Source organism: Trachinotus anak, unplaced genomic scaffold (assembly GCF_046630095.1).
Source record: "Trachinotus anak isolate AG129_WGS33_773 ecotype Australia unplaced genomic scaffold, CSIRO_AGI_Tana_v1 ptg000008l, whole genome shotgun sequence".
Lineage (NCBI taxonomy): Eukaryota > Metazoa > Chordata > Actinopteri > Carangiformes > Carangidae > Trachinotus > Trachinotus anak.
In genome coordinates this window covers 23,632,455-23,649,631 of record NW_027273859.1, presented here as the reverse complement: position 1 = coordinate 23,649,631, position 17,177 = coordinate 23,632,455, and the positions used below count along the sequence as shown (strand labels likewise).

Sequence of the window (17,177 nt, the reverse complement as noted above, 5' to 3'; positions counted from 1 at the left end):
AGGGGCCATTAATACTACCCTCCATGTCCATTAGCAACAACAACCAACCTCTCTACAGTAAAGACACTGTTAATAGTTATGTCTCCCTACCTGCATTTATCTAACTGACCTACAGTGGCTATATCATCATTTGTGCTTAAATTATCCTGTGGTCAAGCCCCAGTAGCTTATTAAAAGTCCATTACATCTGCTTGAAACTTTAATAGCTCTGGATTGTCATGGTACGTGTTACTAGTGAGAAAACATAGCTGTTAGATTTGAAGTACTGTAGTTTTTAATAGATTATTGTGAATTATTAATGGACACTTTTGTGTTAGTGCCCACTGTACTGTAAACCAGGCTGTCCTCATGTTCTCACTCAAATAGTCTAGACCCAAGTGCCAAGTGCCACAGACTATCTGACAAACTATAAACAACATGTCAGACTGTTTACATTCTGTTTCATGCACAAATGAATCCGTTTGGATTCATGTCTCAGTAGAGCAATTAAAAACCTGTAATGCATCTTGAACTCAGTACATCATGTCTTCCCAGTATGCATATGCGTCACTGCAAGTGTGCTGTTTAGAGAGTGTCAGTATATGAAAAAAATAGGCCTCTATCTATGTAATAATCAGCACTGTTGAACAAGTACCAGTGCTGCACAAACGGTTTCCAGATCAAATGTATTTGTGGTTCATATTGTTGCATTGTGAAGGGGAGCTAGACATAATGACTGATGGTAAATGGATGGTAATGGAGGATTAGTCAGAAGAGAGACTTGCACAGCTTTAACTGAGCTAAATTTCCATAAAACTCATGCTTTGTTGTCCTTCTTTAGTGGAAACCTTCACCAAACACAATTATGGCGATTACACAATTAACATTACTTCTTTCTTTTTTTTTTTTTTTTTTTTTGCTTGAATCCCTCATTATGAGGAATAGCTGTGCAATAACAGGATGCAAACTAAAGCCAGGCACATAAGTTCTTTTGCACTGACTGAAAGGTTTCCTCAGCATCAAGCTTAAAACTGTATTGTAGAATTGAAGTTTTTTTTATTGTCAGACTTTGTTTGAAGAAAAGGTTTAGTAGAAAAAAAATTGATGTCAGTACAGAAACTTAGGTATTGTATTGGCACTGACATCAGATGATACCCAGCCTGGCTGCAAACATGAATATGAGTGTGTGGACCACAGCCATTGTTACACATGCAATATTTACTGTAAATGATGCTGAATTCAACACATCTATGTAAGTGCAAATACACTTCTAACACCTGATTATACAGCACCCTTATAAGCTTGATGTTGTTTGGTCAAATGTAATTTACTAACTCTCGATAACGTGCCATGAATTTTGCTGTGCATGTGTCAGCAGGGAGCTCAGAGTGTTTCTGCGCAACCACCTGTGAACGTTTACACTGACATTTTGTCCCTGTTCCCCCACAGGGTGCAGGTGGAGTTCTATGTGAACGAGAACACCTTTAAGGAGAGGCTGAAGCTTTTCTTCATCAAAAACCAAAGGTCAAGTAAGTACAGCCACTAGGGAACATCACGCCCCTCTCCTCTCCTGCTGCCACTAGATATACTCAGAGCGAAACGAAGAAACAAAAGCATAATGTAGGATATTGCTGCCAGTGATGACGCATATCCAATTTCTGTCTCAGGTGGGGTTTTTCGTTACATTAACTTCCTCATTTTAAAAGAGTGTATGGCCCCAGTGTGGCAAAAGAGCATGGTTCATTTGTTGCGAGACGAGGCAGGGCTGCAGTGTTTTTCTCATTAGGAGATAAGACTGGCAGTGCCACAACATCTCAGAAAGAGACTCTGGTGCGGTTCAGCAGTTTGGTGCATTGTGTCTGAAAGCCATTCATTTGCATCTAGTTGTAAAAAAAAAAAAATGTACGCTATGGGAACTCTTTGTCTCTGGTAAAACATGTCGTTAACATATCCTCAACACTGACTTGGCTCTGCCCTTAATTTGTCATTGACACTAAGCCACCACAGTCTTTGACATAGAACAACAGAGTCTAAAGAAAATGTCACACTTGGCTGCAGGGATCTGTTGCTCTATTTCACTGCAACATTGTTTGTGTTTGTCCTGTTTTCAAATCATTTTAACATTGACGCTGGCTTCATGTGAAGAGGTCATGTCACAAGAGATTAAGTAGCTGCTGAGGCTGATTGGAAATGGGTAATACTGCTAGCGCCACCCTCTGGCTAACAAGCATGTTTGTATACCAAGTTCTTCTTATGCATATTTGCAAGTCGGGTGTGTGTTTATCAGTAAATGGCCGCACTTACTTACAGGAGATAGTGATTCCACTAACATTATCCCTCTGGGCTATTTCTGTGTAGCACTGCCAGTCATTTATCTAGCTGTGTAGCCCTTTGTCATATTGCAAGCATGAAAAGGTGCTGGTGTTATTTTTTGTTATTCTTGGAGGGTTGAAAGCTATGCATCAGGGGATATCAGTTGTGACAGGGTGCCAGAGCAGCCTGGAGCTGCGTTAGTCATGCTTCAGGGCTTTGACAGATTTAGTCACTTCAGGTCTTTCACTAAAGGCATTTAATGCACCTGAATAACTGGTGTACAAGCAGTATCAGCCTCTTAATGAGAAAAGATCTGGCAGCTTCTGTCATCAGCAGAAGACTTATAATCACAGAGGTAGTCATAACACTGAAGGGATTAAACTTTAGACTGCAGACTAGTGTGGGGAAAAAAGTGTGAGATATGGAGCAGATTGTGTGTAGAGTTTTGAATTGTAAGCCTGCAAATGAAATATCAGAGATTTAAACAAACCCAAACTCAAGCGATTACTGTTTAAGTTAATGCGGACCAGTTTTTGATTCATTTGTCCGATGTTGCTGTGTTTGTTGCTCCGCAGGCCTGAGAATCCGCCTGTTCAACTTCTCACTGAAGATTCTCACCTGTGTCCTCTACATAGTGAGAGTCAGCCTAGATGACCCGAAGGATGTCAATGGCAACCCATGGTGAGAGTTACATTCTTCAGTTATCCCCCATGTGTAATGATTCCATAGTTTTTTGGATAGGTGCTTTTTAAAATACCTTACCTTTGATGCTAAGTATAATTAATGTGACAGAAAAAAAGAGTAACTGTTTTTTCTAGTTGCAGCTCTTTTCTCTGTCGTCTTAGCATCTATCTTTTTCGTCTTCTATGAATTCCAAACCAACCAAATAACTTTGTGAAAGAAAAATTCCCATTGGCATATGCATAAAACAAAAAATCTGGAAAGAGATCAGAGAACATTTATTTATATGAAAATATGTTTAATATTTTTAATTTCAGCTCTTAGAGGATCTCTAAGGGCATCCCCTGAGAATTAGGCCTAAAACTAAAAACTTAACTCAGCATGTAAGTCAGTGACATTGTCTGGTTTTGATGACAAAAGGAGTTTTCAAGGAAATAAGTTCTTTATCTTTAAGTGAAAATGTAATTTTATTCATTTCATGTATCTAAAACATACAGTAAGTGACAACGAGCAAAGATAAGTTGCTCCTCTTGTGCAGTCATGCAGAAGTTGTCTGTATTCTACCTAGTGCCAACAGCTTTTAAAGACACATTGTACATGTTAACTTATCCCAGTGGGCATATTTCCACTCATGCACACGCATTCACGCACACTTTCATGCCCCTTTTGTGTTTTCCTTGTTGCTGTTTATTTTCAGCAGTGCAGTGTGCCGGAACAACAGTTGGACAAACACAGCAGAGTCACCAGAAATCAATTGGTATGTTTCCGTCAAAATGGCAATTAATTGTAATCTGAAGTGAAATTCTATCAGGATACAATGAAGTGTGAGGAAAAACCTTCTCATGGTTTTTGACAGGGAGTTGATTTTCTGGGTGAACAGACGGGTTTCCGTCTGGGCGATACAGGTGAGAATAATAACACGCCAGTGAAAGTGCACATAAATCACATTCCCACTGCATGAACGGAATCTTAATGCAGAATTCAAGCCAAACACACCAGCTCCCATTATTTGATAGAAGAACTCCAGAGCACAGTATTTCCTCAGTGAAGGTTGAGCAGCCAGAAATGATGAGTTTGCAGTTGCTTGGTTCATCTAACTCCCTATCCCCCTCTGCTCCAGGTGACAGTGGCCTTAATCAGTTTCTTGGAGACCATGCTTATCACATATCTCAGCTACAAGGTAAGAAACAGGCCCACAGTGCACGGTTTCTCACTTTAATCCATGCAGATGTCTTGCAGCTGTCTGATCAAAGTCCAGCACTGCCTGTTTATTTCTTTTCTTGGGCCAACAGCTTTTAGTGTCCAGTCCAAGCGCCAGTGCCAAGGCACCTATAAAAGACCCGGAGGCCAGGAGTCTCCTGCCCTTATTTGCGACTCACACTTCACACACTCTGTTGCAGAAACAAGTTATGTAGAAAGGCTCATCGAGCTGAAAGGGCAGGTTGTTGTTTTCATCTGTGGTTCATATGCATTTTAAGGGAGTGTCATGCAAATAGTGAGGGAAGATATCAACATTATTTATCCTGTGGAAAAAACTCAAGTGATGCATTTCAGTGTCAGCAGTTATTAGAAATTTCAAGTTTCACAAAAGAACAGTACACGTTATTAAATGGTGTTGGGATGGACTACATTACATAGACATGTTTCTGTTCTGTCTAATTTAGATTAAAAGGTTAAAGAAAAGCTCAGTTTGCATCTAAATGCAATGAGGCTAAATGACCTTGGGATTTAAGGACATGGGGACCAAACATGCAGAAGACACCTGTCCTGTTAACACCACCCACAGCTTTCAAAGATCAAGTCTGAATCCTGGCAGGGTTGTGGTCCTCAGAAGTATTGCTGGTGTTCAAAAGAAATCTTGGAAATCTTAGCTTTTATGTTTGCTGCTCTGAGACCTGTTATGTCTCTTAGACGTGTTGCTCTATAGATTTCAGCTCCTTCCCACGTGGTGATCTTGGTTGAGGGTTTTATTAAATGCATCTATTGTTCACCTTTTGATGTCTTGCCATGTCTTTTTATCTTTCCTCAGAGTTGTGTAGGGACTCCTATTGCATTTATTTCACAGGGAGCAAATGTCTGAATTTTATTTTTCTCAGATGGTGGTGGCTTGTAGGCACATAATACTTTATTTACGTGGCACATGAAAAAGAAGGAGCAGAGAATGCAGCTAACAGTAGTTTAAGAAGTAAACTCTTTAAAAACTCATAAAACCAGGAAGAACTTAGTTTTTTAAGAGAGATTTATTTAAAAACATTGTAGTAATATTTTTTGTTTGTAGACTCTTACACAGTGGCTAAGCATCACTAACATGCACCTCAAGCAAGCACATGCTTTGAATGCTTGAAGATTTCTTGTTGTTTCTTGACCCAGCATTAATTACCACTCCATTCTAATTGTTTTTACTAAAGAAAAAGCTTGTTTGGTTTTATTTTACTCACCCCTCGGAGTATAAAACTGACATACTGACAAGACTGTTGTTATCTTGCCCTTTATACAGTATTGTTTTCTTCTGCAGATGACTTCCTCCGAAGGTCATTATTACTGGACTTACAGTTCTCTCTAAAACAATCTGACCTGTCACTGGTTCACTGAATTATTTCGCATCAACTTCCTTTCCAGGGGAACATATGGGAGCAGATCTTCCAGATATCCTTCATTTTGGAGATGATCAATACAGTGCCATTTATAATCACAGTGAGTAATTAACTTAAATCAATTGATCAGTCAATCTGTTCCCCAAAAATGTATTAGCACAGGTATCTTCATTTAGGCTCGAGGTCATTTTGTTATTGGATTGTTCAGAACAATACCATAATCTAATGTTAAGGCCTCCATGCAATTTATACCTCATCACAGCATTAACATTTCCCAACCAAATACCCTTTATGAATAATGGCCAATTTTCTTTTTTTTCTTCTTTTCTGTGTTGAAGATAAAGATTACCTATTGTGTCTCAAGTATGTTAAGTGATTAGTATATCACCCACGTTTTTCTCATTTTCGCTCTTTCCATCTTCCTGAAGATCTTCTGGCCTCCGTTGACAAACATATTCGTCCCTGTATTTCTTAACTGCTGGCTAGCCAAAGGTGCCCTGGAGAACATGATCGTAAGTATTTTTAATAGTGTATGTATTTTAATGTACCAATTGTAGATGTATTGCAGAAAAGAGCACACAGAGCTTCAGGGGTTATAGCACTGAGGGCTTTAAAGTGTGGCAGCCATATTGGAGGTCTGCTCAGCTCATGAGTAAGACTGACTGTCAGGGCTGAGCGGGTTTATACAATTTAGCTGTCTGAACAGAATTCAGTTTAGCAAGTAAATGTCTTTCTCTCTTGTTAGTTGACACTGCCTTTTTGTGAAACCATCTAATTTCTGCACTAGCCAATGCCATCATTTTGGAGCTATTGTGTGACATTGTTGGCATTAACGCTGGTTACTTAAATAAATTAGCCTGCTGGCTAATCAGTTGGCTAGCAAACCTAACACCAACCATTTGTTCAGATTAACTTCTGTTTGGAGAAAAGATAAAGGAGAATAGGGATAGAGACATGTTTTATTTTAGAATTTCTTCAAAGAATCAAGCTATTGACTTGACTGAATAGATCTACATCCATATTACAGCAATCTTTTTCAGGTTTAGCCCATGGCTGCAGTTGCTGGGGTTTAGTGATGCAACTGCAAAGCTTGAAAATACTTAATACACTGGAGACCTATGCTGAGCTATACTCGGGTAATGATGAATTACATTTATTGCAGGACCACAGCACATTTTAAACAAAAGTAAACCAAGGATCAAGGAAAGCCAAAACAAAAAGAGGCAAGTGCAGGCAAAAAAAACAGGACAAAACACTGCAATGCAACACAGAAACAGGAAGGATAGAAATGACTGGTGTGCAGAGTTGTAGTATCAGTTTTGTCCAGGATTTGCCATGGGTGCAAAGTCACCGAGTACGTGGAATTCAAAGCAATTATATGATATCCAACTGCGATAGTGTATGTTCTTGCTGTGATGCAGATGAGACCACGACAGAGTAAGAACCTCATGCCAAGGCGGTAGTTGGGCAGATGGTAGAATCTGGTGCCAAGTAGACCAGAACATGGAGAGAAAGCAGTGGCAGTTTGGAGAAGCGGTGGCATGCAGAACATGCTAACAAGGTGTGAATGGAAATGAGTCATGAGCTGCATATATATTTCAAGATGGACAGTATGCTGATATAGGAGAAAGCACAGTATGGATGGATTACTGAAATGCACAATAAAAAGGAGAGAACAGTGGGATTTTATTCTATATCCTTGTAAGATCGTAACAGAAAGAATCTTTGCAGGTCAAGGCAAAGTTAATAAACATGAGGAAGGTAACTGACTTTACAAGCATTGTTGTACAAATGTTCTTGATGCAGTTATTGAGATCTTACAAATGTTCTAATTGGTAATCCAGAGGAGAAAACATATTTCAGTTCCCAGTCACTGGTATGGATGTGGCAATGAATCCTGCCTCTCTCTTCCTCTGTCCAGAATGATTTCCATCGTGCCATCCAGAGGACCCACTCAGCCATGTTCAACCAGGTGTTCATCCTCATCTGCACTTTACTGTGTCTGGTTTTCACCGGGTGAGTGAACATCTTTCTTGCCATTACTCACAGAGTTGTATCTCTAACCACAGAGGCTTTCATGTAATCATCTTGTTTAGTGACCCTTCATGCAAAATCTAAAGTGAAGTAAAGTGAAACTAAGTGAAGTGAAGTGAAACTGAAAGAAATAGGTTGACATAGGAGTTATTTAATATTATGAAGTCATTTTGTTTCTGGTACTGGCAAAAGCAAATGGAAAATGGAAAAAATTGTAAATACAAATTATACTTTGGCCATGATTGTCTTGGAAGTTTGAACTATTTTGTGACCAAAAATAGTGATGAGCAGAAGCACTTGTTGGATATCAGGTCACATGACAGACTGACAAGGAAAAACAGATGGCAAATTAAAGGTCCCTTAATTTTTTTTATTATGAACCAGGTCTAGTTTCTATATTAAATCTGTGAAAGTATCAAAGCTCTCAGTGCACAGAAACTGAACCTTAAAATGAGCCGCCAAGACTTGTGTAACTTTGTCATGTCACAATACAGCAGTCGCTGCTTTCAGCCATGCTGCAAGTGCAGCCCACCAGGACCCACCCTCCAGCATTTGCAGGACTGGGTTTCTCTGAGTGTTTAGCTGAAATCTCAGTCTCACCGACCTGTTGTTACCAGAGCTCCAGGGAGAATCCTGGTTTTTGGTTCTTAAAACCACAAATATATCTTCTTATGGATATCAACACTTCAAATAAAACACAGAAGAAGTGTTAGATATGGGACCTTTAAAGGAGAAACCTTGTTAAGGTTTTTGGCATAAATTACCATTCTTATTCACCCATTCTTATTTCTCATATTTGATTGATTTTCACTACTAGAACACCAATCAAAGCTCAGACCTTAGCTCTTTGGCAGCCTTCATGACCCTTGGCCACCACCCAGCACCTACCTCATCCACTCCACTCTGTCCAGTTAGATATTCTCACCACCTCTTCCCTCTGCCTCAGGGTTTCATTAAATCTTCAACTTATCAATGAAAAAAGCACAAACGAATAAGCACAAGCAGCGAGGTGGAACTGACAGAGCAATCACTGGTGACACTTTAAATGACAAACTCAGGAGCCTTAGCAGTATTGACTCTGGTGCCCTTTGATCCTGGGCAAATTGAATTTTGATATGCAGTCCACCAGGCTAAATCATAATACTGAAGCAGATTCCCTGATTTGAAATATCTCCTCAGGTGTTTTATTTGGATTATTTTTATCTGTAGGAGACGTGTGTTATGTCACTGTCTAATTCCTCATTGTTCTGCAGAGCCTGTGGGATCCAGCACCTAGAGAGAGCTGGGAAGAACCTGTCCCTGTTTGACTCGTTCTATTTCTGCATCGTCACCTTCTCCACTGTGGGCTACGGGGACGTCACGCCACAGATCTGGCCGTCCCAGCTGCTGGTGGTCATTCTTATCTGTGTTGCCCTGGTGGTCCTCCCACTGCAGGTACTGACTATAGCATAAACGATATTTTTTCCACTAAGTGCAGTGAAAGGCTCCATTCTTGTGTCAGGTTCTGTCTTATCATCGGTAGTTCTTTGATGTTCTGCATCTAGTGATGACCTTCAGGTTATCATCAAACATTAATGGACATTTTGTTGTATCTTTCACAGGCTGGTAGCAAATAAAAATCCACTGCAAATAAAAGTGTTTACTGCTCTGACATTTTGGCTGCAGAAGAAGTGTGCAAATCTCGTTCAAAATTCAGTCCAAGTCATGCTGGCCCACACTTGCTAAATCGACCTGTTTGCTGTGTTATTCACTTTTTAAGATCCCAAACATGCTTATCGCTTCAAATATTCTAAGATGTTTACTTTCCCTGAAGAGCAAATTGGGTGAGAAATAGAAATGAACTCCTGCTGCTTGCAAACTAGTGCATCAGCAGTTTTCACTCCAGCGCTCCAACTCCCCATCTGTGTCCAGACAGCAAATCTACCTCTCTCTCATTATTAATTCAAGTCTTGTTGCTTGTTACATCACATTGATGTTGTTGTCATTGTGTCAGTTTGAAGAGCTAGCGTACTTGTGGATGGAGAGCCAGAAGTTAGGGGGGAACTATAGCCGTCACCGCGCGCAGACAGAGAAGCATGTGGTGCTGTGTGTCAGCTCACTGAAGATTGACCTGCTGATGGATTTCCTCAACGAGTTCTACGCTCACCCCAGGCTACAGGTACAGTGGAGAGGCCAAATGAAATGGCCATATTTCACCAACAGTGTAGGTATAACTGCAGTCAGGACTAAGAATAATTATTTGAAATATTATAGAAATTGCAATATGTCCAAGTGCAATATCCAAATTGCAAGAGCTGCAATTTTTGATAATGGTAACTTGTGGTGTTGTTTGGTACAAGCCCCAACAAAAATCACATCATCATCATTTTTATATTTTTCTTCGGTGAAAATGAAAATGCAAAAATGACTAATTGAAATCCTGAGTGCCAAATAATCGCAGTATGTTTTGTTGTTTTTTTTCAATTTGTTTTTTTTTATTCGGCCCCAGTCAGGACATCCCACTTTCTGCTTCAACTATTGTGTAATGAGCTACATGAATAAGATAACAGATTTGTGTTTGTTGTACTAATTTAGTAAGCAGTTTTGCTGTTGGATAAATACAGGATAGCTTTTCTACTATTGCTGCATCATTCCAGGTTACTAAAGTAACATTTTAGCCGATTATAAACTTAGCTTAAAACACAACAGGAGTAACAGACTTCACCTGTGATGTCTGTGAAGATCATGGTTATCCAGGAAGGGCGAGGGCGACTGGACTTTCCATCCTTCTTGGAAAGACTTTACCTGCACATATTATATGCAACTAAACATAGTATAATGCACATGTAATTGCAAAACGGTTTCAAGGCAAATTTTCTCAATCGCATTATTATGTTGGGTATGTTGGGCTCCTACATGAACAGTTTTCTGCCAAAGTTAAAACTGTTTCAGTTATTTTTCATGGAAGATTTCTGTCTTCTCTCTTCTCATTTGAAGCAGGCAGGTCTCAGCTAAATAGTAACTTTGAGTGTGGCTTATTCAGTCAGGAATATTTAATGTTATACAGAGAAATTTATTTTGGAAAAAGTTTTCAGGGGATTTGAATAAAGGCTCCTGTGTCTCTGTCTCGCAGGACTATTACGTGGTGATTCTGTGCCCGACAGAAATGGACATTCAGGTCCGCCGGATCCTCCAGATCCCTTTGTGGTCACAGCGGGTCATCTACCTGCAAGGATCTGCCCTCAAGGACCAGGACCTGATGAGGGCCAAGTGAGTGAAAGCTTGGCATGGATTCTCACATTTAGGCAAACATAAAAAACAGACCTGCTCATAGTTGTGTCCCAGTTGTTTTGGGACACAACAGTGCATCCTTGATTTTCACCCCGTTTCAGAGCTGTGAATTGCTGCCAACATATCTGATTAACTCATGGTTATCACTGATGGACATAAAACCAGGTGTTAATGCCAAAGTCTTAGCTCTTTGAACCTTCATGTTATGTTCTTGAAAGTTTAGGGATTCAGTCCTGCACATTTTCTTTGTTTTATTCCATTTAAGTTCAGTATAAGAATCTCCGTATAAGAATATTTTAGACGTAAATATAAAGTGTAAGACTTCCACTGGCAATGCAAAGCCACTGAAGTGCAGTTAGTGTGAAATGCTTTCAAGTCCATTTGGCTGCCCTCTGCTTGCACATGAGTGTAATGGGATTCACTCTGCATTTATCACCTGCTCACATCAAAGGCCAGAAACAGGCAGCAATAAAACACTGTGATAGATCACAGTGGAATATGTTTGACCTGCTAATCTTGGCTCAGATGATGCAAAATATAACAGCGCAAGCATCACCAGTGTGCCTCTCATGGTTCTATGGTAGCTTCAGGGGAGCTTACTGGCAAATGTTATTTTCACACTGTGATGTGATACCAGTGAAATGGGGTCTAACTTCTCACTAGCAAATTTGTCCAGCAGCCCACCCTACGTCTTCAAGAGCCCCTTCTTCGGTGTGCGAAGCAATGTGCAGGGCATTAGATGCTATGGCACTTTCACGCACTGATAAGTAATAGATAAAATCAGCCTCACAGACACATAAGCCCTGCCATGCTTAAAGATTTTCTTCTACTCACTTCATTAAGTTCACAGAACATGTGAGTTTTATGTCACAAATGAATGATCTCAGCCCTTCATGAAAACAAACACTGCAGTCTATGTCAAACAAAAGCAGATCGTTTTCATGCTAGAATGTGGCTATTAACCTTTTCAGCCATCGTCATGGGGCATTGGCATTCATCCATGCTTATTTTTTCTTTAAAGCATTGATCTCCTTCAGTAATGAATTTCCTGTCTGTGTGAATGACCTCTCCGCAGTCACCAGCCCGTGACCCTGCCTGTCTATTTTTCTGTTTGTTTTCTGTTTGTCTCTCTGTCGATCCTCAGGATGGATGATGCCGAGGCTTGCTTCATCCTGAGCAGCAGAAACGAAGTTGACCGAACTGCCGCTGTGAGTCACGGCAACAGGAATTTGTCGAAACAGTTGTAAACTCTATGTTATTTCCAGCACAAACCCTCTTATGATAATAATAATTTCAATAGTGCAATTTCTCTTCACAGTCCTTTTCTTATTAAAATTAAACGAGCATTTGGAGAGTTGAGTATTGAGCACACATGAACTATGTTGAGTGTTGCGCACACATGAGTCTCTGAGGCAAGCTTCAAGGTCCATAAAAATCTAATTGCATTTACAAATGAGTCATTGGATAAGTAAAATTCAACTATTTCTTGTCCTACAGGATCACCAGACTATTTTGAGAGCCTGGGCTGCGAAGGACTTTGCTCCAAATTGTCCTCTCTATGTCCAGATTCTCAAACCAGAAAATAAATTTCATGTAAAGTTTGCTGGTAAGTGCAGGAAAGCCACATACCTACTGAAACACATTAATTTTGTCTTTATGTTAGATTTTAGACATTTCTCAATCTAACCTGTTTCTGTAATTTATGCATTTCAATCAGATCATGTAGTGTGTGAAGAGGAGTTCAAGTATGCCATGTTGGCACTCAATTGTGTGTGTCCAGCCACGTCCACCTTAGTCACGCTCTTGGTTCACACCTCCAGAGGACAGTGAGTACACACCACTACACTTACACATGCTTTACACTCATAGTATTTATATTACCATCCATTTACATTAATATGCACTGTCCACTGTCAGTAAGTTCTATTATTACCTTGTGTGAATTGTTGCTGCTCTATTCTCATCAAATCATCTTCACATGTGGCCAACAGTGTGGGTGCCCTTACTCCTCACAAAACCAAAACACTGCTTCATTCCTCTTGAAAAATGTTGAAATTAAAAGCCACAGAATAAAACAAAGAAGCTGTGAAAAGAGCTAAATTCTTGCTTATCCTACAAAGACTTCTAAAAGTGGAAGCAATCATTTAGTCTGGGTTGTGGTCAAGATGGTGATAAATAAGTGGATTGATTCAGATTCGGATGACTTAATTTCTTTGCAGCTTACCAAGTCCATACACACAACCTCAAACTCACAGGTGAACTAGTTATATGTCAGAGGCAACAGATCAATATATGTGGGTGAATACAAGGGAATAATATAAAAATTTGATAAAATTCATGAAGTGACTACACAATTAAAATGAATGACACTTTGAAATTAATTTTAAAATGAGTTTTAAACTGTGAAATTACACCACATATTGTTGCATTTATATTTATATTATATATATTAATATATATATATATATTAACCTTTCAATAGGAGTGGCTCATATCCTTACATATTTCTTTAAATATTTCTACTTTTTATTTATATATCATAGTACAAGGCGTATTTTTATATTTTATGTTAATATTTTATCTGTGTCTTTTTATCTTTTTAATCTTATTTCTTATTCTCTATTCTTTGCTGTTACATTTCCAGTCTTAAAGGAGTAAGTGTAACGTGAGCTAATTTCCCCGTGGGGATCAATAAATTATTCTGATTCTAATCAGTTAGACAGTCATTAAAATGACAACTGTCTGCGTTTAGTAGCCTGATAGCAGAGGAATGAAGGACTGTGTTGGATTGTTGTGATATTTCAAGCAGACTTGTTTTTAATTAGTATCACAAATGTCTACAATCTGATAATCAGTCAGTAAGTCCTCCTTGTACTGTTTGTACAAGGAGGACTGTGCAACACATTGAACATGGACAAGTTAAAGATGAAGAAAAACAGTCTGAGGAGAGAAGGAAGAAGATATTTGTTGTGCATTGTCAAGGTAAAGTGCATCTCCAAGCCGCTAGATTTTCCTGGGGCCACAGTTGCTAATATTATTAACAATTGTAAGGTCCAAAGGACTGTAGCCAACCTCCCTGGACAGGGCCATTAGAGTAAAATTAACTTTAGATTTCACAAGAGGGCAGTTTGAATGGAGGAGACAGAGCCATGGAAAACATCGAAACAGATGCAAATTTACCTCCAAGATCAAAGTACAACCGTGTTTAGTCGGACCATATTGAGTGAAACAGAAAAAAACCTGATTGGAGTTTGCTTCTGTTAGAATGTCCTTTGGACAGAAGGCACAAAGTTAGAGACTTTTGCCAAGTCACACCAGCTCAATGCTCACTGAAGAAAAAATGAAGCTTTTAAAGAAAAGAACACCATCCCTGCTGTGAAACATGGGATTACATTGCTGTGTTTGGCACAGGATGTTTTAAATCAGTCCAGGGCAACAGTGAAAACAGAAGATTACTAAGGAATTCTGGGTCGAACATACTGCCCAGCGTCAGAGAGCTCTGTGTCAGCAGCAGATCACAGCTCCTCCGAGAGATCAATGACACAAAACATACATTTAATAGCAGGCGAAAATGATTGAGAAGAAAAGATCAGAACATTCTCAAATGGCGTGCTATGAGCCCTAATCTTAATCCCATTTGATCCCCATCCCCATCTGAAACTGGCAGATGGGAAAAGGCACCCATCAAACCTGAGAGAAGTGGAGCAGTTTGCTGAAAAAGAGTGGGCTGAGAAGTGTAGGAGTCTCATCACGAGCTACAAAAAATGCGTGACTGCTGGGACACGTAGCCTGGCTCTGTCCAAAGGTTAGAAATTCCACCACCAAGCAGGTTTTTTGAACACATAAAAAAACAAAACAAAATATAGCGTGTTGATGAGCCTAAGAGGTGGTGGTTGATGGATTTCTGTTAGCTTTTGGACACATTTTCCTCTGCTCCCAGTTATTATCTTTAGATAAGCTAACAGCTAACCTTCTCCTCGTTCCAGTTTGACATGATACGGACAGACATGCGAGCAGAGTCAATCTTCTCATCAAACTACTGCTGTTCCTTTATGGTGCAAGTCAGTGATCAGGCAAAGATAAGTGGAAGAGAAGGAACTCTGATAAAATATCAACAATGTTAAGAATGACAATGAATTAGTTTATGTATCCATGATCATTTCATGCTTTAATAGATGAATGTAGGCTACAACATCTCTCTTGAAATGTCAGATGTGCTAAGTTTTGACCGTAGAGAGAGTTTGTTCCGATGTGTTTTTAAACAGTAGCAAGAGAGCTGAACATTTGTCAGTGGATCTCATCTTTACATCGGTTTCAAACTGATGTTATATTCTGATTCTGTGTTTTGAGATTTAACTCAATTCCCCCCCTATGAAATGCTTGATTCAGTAAACTTTCAATCTTCCTAGCTTTGAGTGCTCTGTTAATGTTCAATATGTGGACAGATTATTAATAGCAGAGAAAAATGACTGATATCCCTGCAGCAGAGTTTTTACAGTTATAAAGAGTGGACCTGGGTTTCCTCTCTGCAGAGCTGAGTACTGCACTGTCACCACTGCAGACACTTGTCACTGTCAAGTCAGTAAACATTACACTCGTTCCACCTTAGGCTAAAAAGCTGGCTGTGTTTTTCACATTCTCTGCAAGGTGACTACTGTATCTTCACTGCACACAGCACATCCATTTGAACTTCTATTATGGGAACTTGTATTGGCTTGGGGCTGTTAAGGTGACAGGAATAGGAATAGACTGCTGTATGGCAGGCCCTAAATTAAGCATTAATTGCGCAATTGATTAAGTTATGAAGTACATGAACTGCCTAAATAAAACATAGCCTTATCGCCTTTTCTGTTTAGTTCATTATTGTCACTAGAATGAAGTAGTACAGGGTCGGGTAAGGTCATGAAAGATCAGATAGATTTATAAGTCCACGGGGAGCTGTTGACTTTCAAATAAAGGCACATTTGATTTAAAGGGGCTTTCTTTTGACCTGAAATGACCCTCGAGCCACACTTGAAATACAAACTGAGACATTGATGGCAGTTTAGTTATATTCTGAAATCTAATTCAAGCAGAAACCCTATTTTTCCTTTATAAAACAGGGCTGCTTTTTGCCAGCAGTCTATGGTAGAAGTCTGATTCTTTGAGTTAGTGTAATCCAGGTGGTAAATATTCTGATAATGCTTTTCCAGGGAGGGGCAGCTGTCACCAGAACATTGGCAGAAGATGTATGGACGCTGCTCGGGAAACGAGGTCTACCATATCCGCTTGTGTGACAGCAAGTTTTTTGGGGAGTATGATGGAAAAAGCTTCACCTATGCTTCCTTCCACGCCCATAAGAAGTTAGTAAAACTTTCACTACTCAGACTGGGCACAGTATACTAATATGTTGTCTTTATATATGTCTCTATATATGTCTTTCGGAGCAAAAACTTTGCCTACCTCCATTTACCTCCCAGGTATGGTGTGTGTTTGATCGGGGTGAAGCGGGAGGACAACAAGAGCATCCTCCTGAACCCCGGCCCCCGCCACATCATGGCTGCCACTGACACCTGCTACTACATCAACATCACCAAGGAAGAGAACTCGGCCTTCATCTTCAAACAGGAGGAGAAGCACAGCAAAGGTCTGCCCGTCACAGGCCTCTACGACGCCCCCTCCAGGCTGCCTGTGCACAGCATCATTGCCAGCATGGGTGAGAGAAAAAGCCGGAAGCAGATGAAAATGTTGAGAAGCTAGTAAAGAAAGAGACGAGGATGGATGATAATGTAGTTAGTTGCAAAGCTTCAAGCTTGAAGACAGAGGCTGACGTTTGATTGGTTGAAAGGATTTCCTTGTAAGAAGAGAAAATGGATGCTTTGCTGCTGATGTTTTACTCTGAACTGCACTTGCACTGAGCTTTTCTGAACAGCGGCTGCCTTGGTGATGCTGTAAGCTTTTGCTGACTGTTATGCATGAGTTTTTTTTGTACATGCTTTTTTACTTTGTCGGCTGACATAATTGTGTTATGCTTTTTCTTTGACCTGTGAAAGTTGATCAGGCCACTTCATATGGTAAGTTTGTGCATGGCGCATCACTTCTCACACACTTATTTGCTACTTCTAAAAAGTTTACAATTCATAATAAGTTATACAGTGTACAGGGCTAACTTAAGCTAACACTTTTAATTGATAGATCACATTTTTATATGTATTGTATATTTAGATCATGTATCTGACATGTACTGTGCATATATCATGTATCTGATGTACATGACATATGTATCGTGTGTATATTATACATCATATCACAAACTAATATGATGTA

General features: G+C 39.7%; 1 protein-coding gene across 5 annotated transcripts in view; it reads left to right on the top strand.

Moving 5' to 3' along the window:
• kcnt1b (potassium sodium-activated channel subfamily T member 1b) overlaps positions 1-17,177 on the top strand; it is a 71,628-nt gene that overhangs the window by 33,978 nt on the left and 20,473 nt on the right. For 3 of the 5 annotated variants that reach the window (XM_071483661.1, XM_071483663.1, XM_071483662.1), the window contains 17 exons: positions 1,429-1,508; positions 2,868-2,973; positions 3,671-3,730; positions 3,830-3,878; positions 4,094-4,153; positions 5,593-5,667; positions 5,996-6,079; positions 7,489-7,583; positions 8,855-9,035; positions 9,595-9,759; positions 10,714-10,850; positions 12,016-12,079; positions 12,369-12,477; positions 12,589-12,697; positions 16,064-16,213; positions 16,331-16,566; positions 16,904-16,924. In XM_071483661.1, coding sequence (XP_071339762.1) covers positions 1,429-1,508; positions 2,868-2,973; positions 3,671-3,730; positions 3,830-3,878; positions 4,094-4,153; positions 5,593-5,667; positions 5,996-6,079; positions 7,489-7,583; positions 8,855-9,035; positions 9,595-9,759; positions 10,714-10,850; positions 12,016-12,079; positions 12,369-12,477; positions 12,589-12,697; positions 16,064-16,213; positions 16,331-16,566; positions 16,904-16,924 — 1,781 coding nt within the window. The remainder of the gene's footprint in view (positions 1-1,428; positions 1,509-2,867; positions 2,974-3,670; positions 3,731-3,829; positions 3,879-4,093; positions 4,154-5,592; positions 5,668-5,995; positions 6,080-7,488; positions 7,584-8,854; positions 9,036-9,594; positions 9,760-10,713; positions 10,851-12,015; positions 12,080-12,368; positions 12,478-12,588; positions 12,698-16,063; positions 16,214-16,330; positions 16,567-16,903; positions 16,925-17,177) is intronic. The other 2 variants (XM_071483665.1, XM_071483664.1) reach the window with 1 other exon arrangement.